The sequence below is a fragment of the Dipodomys ordii genome, unplaced genomic scaffold (genome assembly GCF_000151885.1).
Source record: "Dipodomys ordii isolate 6190 unplaced genomic scaffold, Dord_2.0 Scaffold95, whole genome shotgun sequence".
NCBI lineage: Eukaryota > Metazoa > Chordata > Mammalia > Rodentia > Heteromyidae > Dipodomys > Dipodomys ordii.
In genome coordinates this window covers 6,401,511-6,416,290 of record NW_012267311.1, presented here as the reverse complement: position 1 = coordinate 6,416,290, position 14,780 = coordinate 6,401,511, and the positions used below count along the sequence as shown (strand labels likewise).

The following is a 14,780-nucleotide window of genomic DNA, read 5'->3' as shown; positions in this document are numbered from 1 at the left end:
GCTCCTACCCCAGCGTCTGCGCGCTGCGCTGGCGCGCCTGGCTCGCGCCCCGCGGACGCCTCGGTCACCTGCACAAGGCGCGGGATGGCCCCTGCGAGTTCGGTGAGTGCGGTGCCCGTGCCCAGCGGAGGGGCTCCGGAGGGCTGAGCCGGGGGGGACCAAGGATCTTCCTGCACAATGGGACAGGCACTGCCTGAGCCTCAGTTTCCCCGGTGGGATCATCAGTTATTTCCAATCCCCCTCCTTTACCAACTTCATGGTACACCAGCCCTGAACAAAACGGAGTTATGGTGAACCTGCTGCCCCATTTGGTGCTTAAGTACCCATCCATGCTCTTATAGTCAGGCCTGGCCTATTTGCCTAAGGGAAGCTGCAGGGGGAGGGGGCGGGGAGTCCCCAGAGCATGCCACACTAGGTGGGCTCATTGAATGGAGAGGAAGAGCAGGTGAGGATGCCCAAGGAGCAGACGCCCCTCTCAAAGTCTTGGGCCTCATCAAGCCAGAGCACCAGGACCCCAGGTGTAGGGGGCAAGGCCCTATCAGGGATCCAAGGGGAGCACCCATCCAGGACAGGCAAGACGTTTGGAGACTAAAATGATGAAAAGTTTATGTGACCAACAGGAGCCGACCTAGGTTTTGTGGGTGTCACTAGAGCACAGTTTGGAGAGTCCTGCTGTCAGAAAGGGAATGGTAAAGCAGGAATTGCAGCACCGGTGGCTCAAGCCTGTAATCCTCGCTAATCAAGAGGCTGGGAGATCTAGAGGATCAAGATTCAAAGCCAGTATAGGCAGAAAAGTCTGCAAGACTCCCATCTCCAAAATAACCAACAACAGCAACAAAAGCAGGGCTGGAGACTTGGCTCCAGTGTAATAGCAAGCTGTAAGTCCTGAGTTCAAACTTCAGTGCAGGAATTGCTTGGGACTTAGAAATTAAGCTTCATTACAACTATCCCTGGGTGTCACTTTCTCATCTTCTCAGTGTGATTTTTTAAGGCAAACAAAAACTTCAATATGAAGGCTTTGCTAGCCTTTTCTTAAGTGTGGGGGTGGTTTTGAACAGACCTCTGTCTCTCCCTAGGAGAGGTGGGGGGTGGACAGGTGAGTGAGGTAGTAACCAGTGAGTCCCCAGGATCCCGGCTTGCCTCCTGGGTTCCAGGTTTCTGGGGATGAATTCTGGCCTGGGCAGAGAGACCAAGTCCTAAAGACCACGACTAAATACCCACCCAAGTCAGTGCAATGACTGTAGCTTCCAGAGCAGCAGGGTGGGGGGCTTTAGAGTCTCTAGTATTGTGTTACTCCCTTTCCCCTCAAAATACTCAACATTGGATATACTGGAGTCCGGGAGATGGGGCAGGAAGTCTTTCTGTCCCAGGAAACAAAGACACTGAGCTGCCCAGTAAACAGCTCAAGCACAGGGTTACCATGACTACTCTTACTTGGGGCTTACAGTGGGGGACAGAGCTAGCCAGGCATGTTCCCGGCCCTGGCTCCCCCAAAGGACCTTAAATTGGCTCTCTTTTGCTTCTTTTGGAGCCATTGCTGATATCCTTCTGCTCTGAAAGCTTGTTTCCACTGCTTGGCCCTGAAACAGCCCTGTCTCTTTCCTTTCTGTAGTTTCTATCACTCGATTTCACAATGTGCCTTCCTCAGCATTTAATTTGCAGGCAGTTCCCTTTGTCTGCAGACAGGTAGCATGAACTGCACATGCAGGAGACGTAAGAAATGCTGACCAGGCCCCCCACTATCTGCACGGTGCTAATGGGCTCAGATAATTCCTCCCTGGAGTGATATGATGCTCCTAAGAGAACCACCCCCTTTGAAGAGATGGGGACCAAGTCTGCTGTCGTCTACCAGAGACCAAGACCTAGTAAGGGCAGGTGATTTACTTGTCCAGAATATCCAGTAAAAGCTGCTCAACTCTCGAGTCCTGACACCCTGTCCAGTGCTCTTTTAGGACAGTTATTTGGTGGTATTAAGTCAGGCAGATGGCGGTTGCCATGGTTACCAGATGGCAGATGGAAACCCCATACCCCTCATTCACTGAAAATTACCAAATGACAAGTAAATGTGACAGCGCCTCTACTCTGATCTATGGGCTCTGAGACCCACTCTAGGCTCGGGCCTGGGGAGTAAAGAGGAACTCTGAGCAAATGGGAACAGTTCCGAAGCTGCTTTTCATTAATGCCAGGGCATTAGGGTTCCTGAACTCAGTTGTCCCTCTCATCAGCATTTGTGTCACCTACCCCCACCCTGCCCCCAGCCCTGGCACTGTCTCCCTGTCACCTTCTGTCCTCATGTGTTTGTGTCACCCGTGCCCGTGTGCCCTGCGAAGGCTTAAGGATGAAGACAAGGACACATTTCCTAGCCCAGGCCACAGACCCTGCGGCTCTTCATTCTGTGCTGCCCTAAAGCCATCTTTAATTCAGAAGACGCTGCAGGAGTACTTTTTAATAATGCCCCTGGGGACCCCAGGAAGGAAAACACAGCCGGAGCTGGGCTGTTCTGCAACAATATTGGTGATGAAATTACCCCTCCCCAACTCCTCTTCTCTGGCTCCTTCAGTGCAGGAGCACCTGGATTTTTAGGGAAGGAAGAATGAGGTATTTCCCAGGGTGACATGTTTCCTACACAGGTCCCTGAGAAGCAGCAGGAAGCTGGTTTGGATAGAAATGCCACTCTTTCCGCCTCATCATGAGAGTGATCCTTCGATCTCTGCATTGATTTTAGACCTGTGTGTGGAGAATTCTTTATAGTTAGACATTGCTTTTGAATCCATCTTCTTACTTGAGTTTTGCAACTGGTAGGGAGGACCCAAACCCACTTTCTAGAAGAAGATACTGAGGCATACCAAAGGAATTCCTGAGCGCTACCTGGGCAGTCCCCGCTGAAATGGAGTCTAGTCCAGTCCAGGTGTGCAGAGTCTGCGTATTGCTGACATCCATCTCCAGCCTGCAGGGAATCGAGCCCTTGGTCAACTTCCGTGGGCTCTCTAGAGATCCTGAATCTTAGAAAATTCACCTTGGTTGGGATTCTAGCTCCACTTACAAGCCCTAGGCGCGTGTTACCAGGAAACCATAAGAGGCAGCAAATGGCACTTTGTGAGAGGGACAAAGAAAGGGGCCTTTCACTCAAAAGCCTTTCATGTCGAGGGAGGGGATTTGAGGCACAGGCGGCAGGCAGCAGCGGGATTAAGCTGCGTTCGCTCCACATTGTATTGTGACTATTAGCATAAATTATCAGGGCTGTTCAGTGCGTTGCTTATTAAACTCTTCGGTTGTACGCTTCTTAATACAGCAGATGGGGTCCTAGGGGTGACTTTTTGCTATTCTTCCTCTCCCTGGCACCATTAACTTGGAAAAATCTCTGAGGTATTTGAGATGATCTTTCATTGCCGCCACCAAGGATCCATTTAATTGACAGAGTAGAGAGATTGATGATCATCACACACTATAATAATAATATCAATCCTTTTCATCTATGCAGATCCACAGTTAATACAGGCTCATCTATTACCTGCTGGCATCCAGGGAGGTATAAGGCAGAGTTTGTTCATTTGCAGACAAGGAGGACATGATTCCCAACTGCCCAAGCTTGAGTGGTTGAGTCTTCTCTGGTACTATTGTCCCCACTGCATGGTCCTGTCTCCTGTGATCTGCGTGATTATCCTATATTACCTACTGTTTAACCCATTGGCGCTATCCCACGTTGCCAGGGCTGCTGTCAGCATGATCAGAAGAAAGTGGTTAGTAAGGAAGAGCTTGAGAGATGGAGCTGGCACATTTGAAGACAAGGCTGACTTGGAGTTGGCCCTCTTCCTGAAAGCCACTTTTTTCCCATTCAGTTCCTCTAGGTCCCTCACATTTCCTGATCTTTGGTTTCCTCATCTGTAAAATGGAGATAAAAGCACCTGCCACTCAGAGCCCCTGTGTAAAGGGTCCTTTGGGGGAAGAGGCAAGTTAAGACAGCAGTTAAGAAGAACTTCGAGGGCTGGGAAGGTGGCTCAGTGGTAGAGCGCATGCCTTACATGCCAGAGGCCCTGAGTTCGATTCCTCAGCACCACATAAGCAAAAAGAAAAAAGCCGGAAGTGGCGCTGTGGCTCAAGTGGTAGAGTGCTAGCCTTGAGCTGAAGAGCTGAGGGACAGCGCCCAGGCCCAGACTTCAGGCCCCACGACCGGATCCCCCCACCCAAAAAAAGAAGAACTTCGACTCTAGAGCTGAAGACTAGTTCATATCCTCTCCTCACTTCCCCACCATTCGAGGCCAGGTGACTCTGAGCAGCGCCGCCCAGCTGGCCATGAGTATGATTGCTGGAAAGAAAGCAGAATTCTGGAAGCAGAATAGTGCTTTTCTTGCAGCGAAACACTGCTTTCGATGGTACTATCATTATCATTATTACTATTACTAGGAATATTAACTATGAAGATCTATTATGCTTATGAGTAAACATGTTTTAAGTTTAAAATCGGACGTGTTAAAATTAAAAGCCGATCTCAGTGTACAATCTGAGATCATGGGACTCTTCTATATCTTGGAAATGTTGGTAGCTCATGACTGTAGGCATTTGTTCCAACTTAGAAATGCAGACTGAATGTGTTATACTGTATGCACATGTATAATTAAAGACATAAATAGTGACATGTGCCTTTAACACTGAAAGCAAGGAGCTCTTTTGTGATCCAAGTGGTATTTCCACAAAATCGGTGGCAAGATCAATGTTTCCAAGACAGCCTTTTCTTAATTGTAGTTATTGTAAGAGAAGGAGAGGAAGGCATGAGGAGAGAGAGAGAAGAAATGTGATTTACTAGCTTATTCATTTAGGCCTGCGAGGGAGTGATGAAATCTCATTTAAAATTTATGACTTGACGTGAATGAAAGTGAAACACATTGATGGCGTGTCCCCTTGGAATCCATTGAGGGCTCTGGAATAAGAAGCAGCTCCGATTGTCCCACCGTGAGCCATTTGAGGGCTGCCTTGTGGCTGGAGGCAGCATCCCAGCGCCTGTGTGGTTGAGGAGGTGCTGCCAGGAAGATGTGAATAAATTAGCCTCCTCTTTGTCATCACAGATGGGGCTCCTGCCAGGGAGCACGGTGTGTGGTGTTGGTGGCTGCAGGCAGTGTTAGAAGTCTAGGAGTTCACTGGGGGTGTTGGCTATCCTCCGGGATGTGGGTTGGCACAGTGCTTTGGAGGGGAGTCACATGGGTACTGCTGGAGGGGTAGGCTGATCAGGAGTGAGGGTGGAGGACAGCTGAGGATGGGGAGGGCTCCCTGGAGTGACTCAGGGTGTTGTGAGCTCTGGAGGACAGACCAGGGATCAGCAGGGGGCAATTACACAAAGGCAAGAATTGTTAACTGCAGGTTGATTTAAGCTTGCTCCTTCCCCGCTCCCTCCTTCCTTTCTTCTTCCCTCCCTTCCTACCTCCCTCCCTCCCTTTCTTCCCTCCCTTTTTCCCTCCCTTCCTTTTCCTTTCTCTCCTTCTTTCTTTCTTCTCTCCCACTCTCTTTTTTTCCTTTCCTTTTTCTTTTTTTGTGTGCTAGTCCTGGGGCTTGAACTCAGGGCCTGGGTGCTGTCCCTGAGCTTTTGTGCTCAAGTCTACTACTACTAATTGAGCTCTATACAGCTCTACTTCTGGCTTTTTAATTGAGATAAGAGTCTTATGGATTTTCCTACCCAGGCTGGTTTTGAAATACAATTCTCAGATCTCAACCTCCCGAGGATTACAGACATGAGCCACCTATGGCTTCTCTCTCTGTCTCTGTCTCTTTCTCTGTCTGTCTGTCTATCTCTGTCTCTCTCTTATACAAGGCATTGAACTCAAGGCCTCGTGCTTACTAGGCAGCTGATCTACTTCTTGAGACACGCCCCAGGCCAAAGCCAAGCCTTCTTACCAGCACAGCACTCCAAGAGTGCTGTGGAGAGTCTAGGAGGGACATGGCTCTGCAGGTAGTGAGCTCTCCTCCAGTGGAGGTATGCAGGTGGAGGCTGGATAAGCATATCCCAGTTGGTCAAGCACAGGGCACAGGATCTTGGAGCATTTGGGTGCTACATGTCTCTCTGGTTAGGAACTCACTGGCTTGGTAAGGTTTGCTTCACTGTCTAGAAGAGCCCTGGAGTGGCCCTATTTGCTCTTTCATTTGCCTATATTTCTTCATCTAGTTTGCTAGACTGGTTCCTGAGCCTCCCTCCCCCATTTGCATATTGTGCTCCAGAAGCCATGCTTTCTCACCCCATGGTGGATCTCCCTCTTTTGGTAGGTCATGGGGCTTGAACTCTGGGCTTGGGCACTATCCCTCAGCTCTTCAGCTCAAGGCTAGCACTCTACCACTTGAGTCACAACACCACTTCCAGTTTTCTAGTGGTTTTTTGGAGATAAAAGTCTCAGGGACTTTCCTGTCCAGGCTGGCTTTGAACCGCAGTCCTCAGATCTCAGCCTCCTGAGTAGCTAGGATTACAAGCATGAGTCACCAGTGCCAGCTTCTCCCTCTTTTAAATGGAGGATGCTTGAGCTGAGAGCTCTTCTCTGGCCAGACATCCACCTTTACCTTGTCAGGAACACCACAGCTTGACCCCAGGGTGGCTGAGTTTGTGCCCCAAGCAGGCAGGACCAGGTAGAGAACCCTGGACTGAAAGGTCAGCTGTAACACAGCAAGCTAAAGCATTCAGAAAAGCTGGTCTCAGCTGCGCTTGCCTAGCTGGTTCCTGCAGGGTGGGTGAGCTGTCCACCTGTGGGGCTGGGGGGTGGTAAACATTTCCCTATGCACAGGGAAAGCAGGGCATGGAGGGGCGGTGGCATTCAGGAGGCTGAACTTGAGCTTCATACATAGCCCATGTGCACAGATCAGATGCCTAGTATGGGAGGAAACAGTATAGAGGGAGAGCTATGAATGCTGCCTAATACAAATGGCTCTAGAGATCTCTCCACCCTTTCTCTCTCCCTACTACAATCTACAGACTTGAACCACATTCACCCCATCCCCTGAGTCACCCCGGCTCGGTTTCCTCAGTCTCTGAAAATTGGGTTTCCAGGCTCACACTTGAGCACTGGAAATGAGGAGGAGTGTGGAGGTTGGCAGAGACCATTGGCCTCGGGGTTGTGTACATGCAGGTCGTGACTGGAGTGGACTGCTGGGGTCTTAGCTCCAGAGTACTGGTAGTTGTTCTGCATGGCATTCCTCTTGAAGTTCCCGTATGTGAAGACAAAAACGAAAAAAAAACCCACCCCAAATGCCCTCTGTAGCCTCTGCCATGGATGATATGTTTGTTGGTCTCCTAGGAGTCGGCCATGCAGCCTGAAGCTGAACTGTAAGTAGCTGGCTGTGGGAATCCTAGAGGGGACCCCTGGGGGTGGAGCGGATGCACTGAGACGCTGGCTCTGTCACTCTCTCTGGACCTGGTTTCCTGGTGGTAAAACATGGCAGTGGGTCAGGAAATCTGCAGGGAAACTAGAAGCTGGCCAGGTTGTTGTGGGGGAGGGGGTTGAGAGGGGTGGCGAGATCTTCCATAGGATTCACCGCTCTTCCATGGCAGGCCTGCGGGGGCAGTGTGAGAGAGGAGCCCTCCTGAAAGGCGTGTTCCTCTGTCTTCTCGCAGCTCCCGTGGTCCTCTTGCCACCTCAGAGTATCCACAATGTCACCGGGGCACAGGTGTACCTGTCCTGTGAGGTGAGGGCTGAACCGGCCCCTGTCATCACATGGAGGAAGGTATTTCTGACTCAAAACTCATGTGTGTGTGTGTGTGTGTGTGTGTGTGTGTGTGTGTGTGTGTGTGTGGTTACACACCGATCACAATATTGGAAAAAGAGCCCTCTTACCCCAGGGCTCTCCTGGAGAAGGAAGGTTGCAGTCCTTCCTGTCCTTCCTTGGCCACTTAGGTGCCCAGAAAGTTCTACTGTCTGGAAGTGGTGCTGTGGCTCAAGGGGTAGAGCACTCGCCTTGAGCTGAAGAACTGAGGGACAGTGCCCAGGCCCAGAGTTCAAGTCTCATGACTGACAAGAAAAAAAAGAAAGGAAGTTCTACTGTCACCTAGCCAATCTAACGTCAGCCACGGAGTCAGTAGAGCCCCCCTTTCTCTGTGGATGAGCTATGGACAGACTCAACTTGGTGACAGGAGACTCAGTCCTGTCACAAACCCTAAAAACCAAGTTTTGAGATAGAATTGGCAAGAATTGTGCCTTTCCTTAGCAACCTGGATCTAGGACCCAGGACAAGAAATCCGAAATTCCCAACAGGTTGTTCCCTTGTGGTCCAGCAGGGGGTGCTGTCCACACACATTCAGATTTAAAAACTGATCGACCTGGCTTTGAATATGAATAAGATGCTAGAGTTTCAGCTTTTCAGTCCGTGGGAGGATGCAGATGGCAAGGAGGCTTGCGGGATGCTCCCTACCCAGAAATACTTTTTCTAAACCACTTGTGGTTTCTCTGTCCTCTGTAGCTCATGCACTCTCCTGAGGGCACTGAAGTGTTGGAGGAGTTGCCTGGGGACCATGCCAATATAGCTGTCCACGTTCGTGGGGGCCCTGCAGACCATGAGGCCACAGCCTGGATCCTGGTGAGTGTTTGTGGTGATTAGTTATCACTTTTATCTTTCTATAACATGTTAACTCTCCAAAGTTGTTCCAGAGCAGCAGTGAGATAGGCAGAGGCATTGTCTCCTAGGAGCCGCATGATCTGCTGAAGCAGGTAAAATAATGGCTTCCACAAGGTGTCTCCATTCTACTGTCCAGCACCACTGGGTATGCTGGGCTGCAAGGCAAGGGATTAACGTGGCTAAACAGCTAACTTCAAGATAACAGTAGCCCCTTCAGACGCTGGTGGCTCACATCTGTAATCTTAGCTACTCAGGAGGCTGAGAAATAAGGATCAAGATTGGGAACCAGCCCCAGGCAGGAAAGGCTTTGAGACTCTTCAATGAACCAAAAAAGCTCAAAGAGGAGCTGTGGTTGAAGGGGTAGAGCCTTAAGAACAAAGGCTCAGGGACAGTGCCCAGAATTCAAGCCCCAAGGTCTACAGAAATTTAAAAAAAAAAAAGATAGAGTAGCCTGGATTATCCAGGTGGTCCCAATTTAAAGATTAATCTTGGGCTGGGAATATGGCTTTGTGGTAAGAGTGCTTGCCTAGCATGCATGAAGCCCCAGCTTCAATTCCTCAGTACCACAGTAAACAGAAAAAGCTGGAAATGGAACAATGGCACAAGTGGTAGACTTAGTGCTTGCTGGCACTTTGGTTTTTAGCCTGCTGAGACTCACTTGGACTGCTGAGCTCCCGAACCATAGATGATTACTTATAGTTAGGCTTGCCACTAGGCTTGGGACTATTTGTTGTAGCAGCCAGAAGGAACTAATACACCTGTCTCAAGTCCATGTGTCTAGCAAGTCCTTCTCCACAGTAGCTGTCCTGCTACTCATAGCAGTTTTGCTAAGAGAATTCTTGGTGCTTGAAAGACTAAGGGACAAGGAGCCTGGAAGGGGGCAGCGGGGGAGCTTCATGTTAGTTTGGTCACTTTTCTTCTCGGAGCCTCGGTTTCTTATGAACCTCACAGCCTGTGACTGTGAGTCTCCTGTAGAGATCAAGCTGCTAACGCCTGCCCTTTACCTTCATTCATGAGTTCAAAATGAGATGGTCTGTTTAACCCTCCCCATGTCCTGTGCAGCCAACAGAACAGTGAAAGAGGAGTGAGCTGGTTTGGATGTGGCCCAGAGTGCCTTTGAGATGCTCTCTGAGGATATCACCCACATTTCCTCCACACTCTGGGAGATCTGATGATGCTTTTCCACCCAGCGGGGAGACCTGTAATGCAGCGGGCTCTGTTGCATTTTCAAATCAAGCACATTCCCTCATTTTCTTATGAGAAAAGATAAGGGGCAGGCTATCTCGGCGGGCATTTTGGAAAGGCCGCCTCCCTAGGGAACGCTTTGTGTGGCTCTTTCTTTGGCCAGTCAATTTTTGATCTTTTAATTTACAGTATTTTCCTCCTAATCCATTCCTGTTGCCTTTGGTAAAAGGACAAGACAGCTCCCAGTGTAATAAGTAGGAGTGTGGCGCTTTCAAGAGGGCTCAAGAAGGAACTTACGCTGGGCTACTTGCAGCTAACAAGAAAAACAGGGAGCTCTGTTGTATTCAGAAAAGGAACACATGTGCAGATGGGACATCAGAACCAAATAAGGATGGCTAGAGGTGTGGCTCAGTGGTAGAGTGCTAGCCTAGAAGAATGAGGTCCTGATTTGAAAACCCTGGTGGTGGGGAGGGGAAGAAACAGAAGAAGGAAGTCAGTGTTCTGTGCCATACATAACCATCTGAATGTGCCTGTTGTATTTCTAGATCAACCCCCTGAGAAAGGAAGATGAAGGAATGTACCAATGCCACGCGACCAACGTGATTGGGGAGTCCCAGTCCTATGGCACTGTGACAGTCCTTGATCTGAGCAGATACAAAAGCCCCCTAGCTCCGGCTGACCACCTGTGATGAGTAAGGTATGAGTTCCAAGTCATTTGGGTACTTTTCCCCATGTCACAAGGTGGGCAGGGAAGAAAGAAAGAAAAAAGAAAACTATGTCAGTGAAAGGAGCCAGAGGAAACGCAGAGACAAGCAGGGCCATGCGGAGGTGAGCAACTGGGCCTCTGTGTCCACATACGTTTCTCTCTGAGGTCCTCAGCATGCAAGGTCAAGAGCTATGAACCTAAGAAGGCATACGCATAAAAAGCTAGCTGTGTGTTTTTCTGTTTCTGAGTCTGGAGAGAATATTTTCTCTTGGTCCTGAGAGATGGCAGACAGTGCTTTGTAGCCATACCTATATGGAAGCATTCCTACGAGACTGGAGACTGTCATGTTTTGTCTGTCTCTTCGGGGATACCTCCTTGTGGGTCCCCTGACCCTGTCTTGCTGGTTTTGGCATTGTATGGTGCTTAGCAACACATCTCATGGGCAGGAGGAGGCAGGATCACGGCATTTCTTCTGCCCAAGTGGCCTTTAGTGTTCCTAGTCACATAACCGACAGCTAGGGTGGCTTCTGTCCCTCACCCACAGGTGACCATGAACTTGGGAAATGAGTCACTTTATAAGTCAGTTTTTTTATGCAAATCAGTCCCCAAACTGTGCTGGTTTTGAGGCCTGAACATCACCCCCTGCTCAAATTTCATGTCACTGCTCTTCCATGGCCAGCTGGAGGAGCAGTCCCAGCAATGAGCAAGAAGCCCTTAGCAAGCACACATTTCTCATTTCAAGTTTCTGTTCAGATGTGACTTCCCTCCTCCTAGCTGCCTACAGTCCATTGGCCAAGGTGAGCCATGCCCAGGTTGGATGGAGTGTGCTATACATACTCAGCTCACCGGAGAGAAAGGGCGGAGAGGCATGATCCTCTCCCAGGTTACCTCCCCAAGGCCGTCCAGCAAGGTGTTAATAGAACATGTGCCAACTGTGACTTTACCTTACCTGCTGGTGATTGATGATGGATCCTTGTGACCTAGACAGAGGAGAAGCCCCCCGCTCTCCTCTCCCAGGTGGTCTAGACAGGTCCCTTCCCCTTTCAAGGTCATGCTCTCTTAACCTGTGATGGTAGCATTGAAACTGAATTTTACCAGTGTCCTTGTCGTCCTGCCATCCTAGAATAAGATGGCCCTATGAAAAAGTATAATATGTAATAATGTATGGTTTACATATTGTTAGATATCCAGGTTTCATATCCCCTCTACAGTATGCAGCATTAGACAGCCTTTGCTTGCATGCCTCCGGGAATACAAAGCTCACTACCACCACTGGGATTTCCAGTGGTTGGAAAATTCTGCCCTGGAACACCTTTCCATTGGTTCTAAATGTATTTCTTGGGCATCCCCAGGCCCCCTTCCCTGCGCCTCCCCCATAAACTCCATTGCCTGCTGGGAAGATTTGAACTTATGCATCATTCCTCCACCTCCCATGTAATACATAGCGACAACGGCAAGAAAGTGGTTTGGGGTTTTTTTTGTCCCTCCCCCTCTGATTTTTCCTTCTCTTCTTCCCAGGTTCTTAAGAGAAATGGAACATGGAATGACAGAGAAGTCAAGAAACAGATCACTGTGCTTTGTGAAGACTTGGAAAAGCTGTGTTTGTACATGACCCCCTTTTGTATGTTTTTAAAAACTGAATGCAAACTAGATTCATATGCAGATGTAGTTTTTAGCAGGACTGGTATTAGGAAAGCTGACAGTGCATGTGGCTGTTTTTTTGTTGTTTGTTTTGTACTGTAGGAATGAATTCTACCATGAGAATTTTTTTAACTATTTCCTCCCAGGGAAGATCTCTTAACGTCTGTTAACTACAAAGGGCTGTACACGAGGTGAGGACTCTGACGCTACCTCATTTGTCTGTGGCTGATTCCTGGTGCTCTATGACTTCATGTGTTGAGGTCCAAGGAGGGAGGAGGTCCCAGCTTGCCTTGCCTGGATGACCTGGGCAGCCCCTCCCTTCCGGGGGCCTTGGTCTTCCTCCCTCTGACTGTGGCATTTGGACTGGGTGTTACCAGCCTCCTTTCTAGTTCTATGGTCCTAGTATAAGATGGCCCTATGCAAAAAAACAAAACAAAAACAAAACACAAAAAACATAGTGTGGGCCTAGCATTCTTTCTTAACTGGTTTCCTCCAAACCAAACCATTGCTATCATGACTTGGCCTTTGGGCTAAGACCAAACATAAAAACAAATCAATGCTTCATACCAGGGTCAGGACAGTTGGTGGCTATTGTATTCCTCCTTTTTCCCCATTTTAGAGAGATTTAGTCCTGGATGGGAATCTTTGCCAGATTCTAGAGTCCTTTGCTAGGCGTTTAGGGACCAAGCCATCCCTGTTAGTCCTACATTCTCTAAGCAAGTGGCCAGAGACCAGGTTTCTGTATGTTACCTTGTAGAAAGGAGTCAGGTGCTATCTCTGGGCTGTGAAATTACAGTACGTTAGAATGCAGTAGGCTATACCCCAGAATAGGTTTCCCTACCACCACCAACTCCCATGTTTAATGAGCAGAAAAGAAAATTATTTACTCTCTGGTTAAAAATAAAATTGAGCCCTAAGTGATTGCAATTTCTTAATTCAGAATGGGGATCTCTCACTGTGGACAGTTCTTAAACTTTATGAAGCAAAATTTCCCATCCTTGAGCCCGTCCCTGCATGGAGGGCAGGCCAGCCAGGCCTGGGAAGCAGCTCCTGGCCTGGGGGCCATCATCACCTCAGGCTGACCTCAGGTGGCCTCCTCTGCCTGCTTCTGAGAAGCTTCCTGCTTCTCAGCATGATCCAGAAACCAGGGGAAGGATGCTGCTGCCAGTTCACAGGTTTGGGGGTTCTTGCCAAGGTTCATTCAAGTTTTAAGCCACACTCAGTCCTCTCCCAACTAGTCATTATGTTTTTGGAACTCTGAATATTCTGCCTCTCTAAGCCTGACCCTCCACATCTAAAATAATGGGATGCTGTCACCCTGGTAAAAGACCTGGCTGGGAATCTAGGAACACGGGGTCCATTTGCATGTTCATCCCAGGCTTGCTGTATGACCTTGGGAAAGCCCCCTTTGCTTTCTGGACCTCCAGGTCTTCATTTGAATAAAGAGGAAATGAAATTAGATGAGTGTTTTTCCAACTTTGAAACACTGGGGTCCCTTCTTTTAATAAACTCAGAACGGAAATGGATCAGATTGGAAGCTGTTCTTGGCTGTCAGTTTGGGGCTGCTGGGGAGCTGCTCACATAACCACCCCTCTGGGCACCTCCTATCCCGATCCTCTCTCCCTGCTGTGGATGTTTCCATTTCTGAGAGTTTGCTATGAATTCCCCTGTGAATAGAACAGTTGGGAGATGACTTGCTCAGATGCCTAGTGATGTAATCTCAGAAGAGATAGGGGCCCAGTGACTGGAGAAGGTAGGAGAACCCCAGTGTGCATCTGCTAATAAGGGCCTTCTGCAAAATCCATTGAGGTGTAGGCCAGCCTATGGCCCACACCTATAATCCCAGCTACTTAGAAAGCTGAGATGTAGAGGATCTTGGTATGAAGCCAGCCTCCATCTTCAAAATAACCAGCAAAAAAGCCAGGCTAAAAGATGATTCAAGTAGTACAACACCAGCTTAGCAAGCAACTCAGACAAGCACGAGGCCTGAGATCAAATCCCAAGACTAGAATAAAAAAGAAATCATCTCCAATTTGCCTTGTTCACGTCAGAGGGCTGAGTTTAGGTCCAGAGTAGAGGGTGGCTGGAGCCCCCTAGTGGAGCTCATTTTAGCATCATATTTACATGCAGCATACATTATCACACAAGGTCACTGAGGCCTAAAAGGTAGAGTAACAGTTATTTTGCTTAATGGCTTTCACATGTGGGAGCCCCGAGACCGCTTCCAGGCTGACACCACTTGGAAGTATAATTCCCTCCCCCACCCCACCCCCTCTGTTTTTACCTACCCTATTTTCACAGGTGTCATGGTAGCACAATCCTGCACCTGAAGCCAATGTTTTTAAGAATGGTCACTGAGGTCTCTGTTGCAAGAATGCTGCAGGAGGAGGGGAGGGTCCAAGTCCCATTGGTATGACTTTGCCATCCTGCATGCATCGTATTCTTTTCTGCTTGCCACAGCTACTTCAGGCCACCCTTCTATTTGCACCTGGGGTGGATGGTTACCCCCATCCAGACCCCTCACTTCAGATTTTTGTTGTTGTTGTAGGTGGTGTAGTTGTCTTGGGGCTTGAACTCTGGGCCTGGGCGATGTCCCTCAGTTCTTCAGCTCAAGGCTAGCACTCTACCACTTGAGCCACAGCGCCACTTCTGGTTTTCTGGT

The 14,780-nt window shown here is 49.0% G+C and overlaps 1 protein-coding gene across 1 annotated transcript; it reads left to right on the top strand.

Annotated features, from left to right (window-relative positions):
- Positions 1–2: 2 nt before the first annotated feature.
- On the top strand, positions 3–13,548 carry Igfbpl1 (insulin-like growth factor binding protein-like 1; the record flags this gene model as incomplete). The annotated part of the gene is made up of 5 exons (XM_013026585.1): positions 3–102; positions 7,589–7,698; positions 8,431–8,547; positions 10,317–10,468; positions 11,996–13,548. Coding segments are annotated over 4 exons (471 nt in total), but the record flags the coding sequence as incomplete, so codon positions are not given.
- Positions 13,549–14,780: the final 1,232 nt, after the last annotated feature.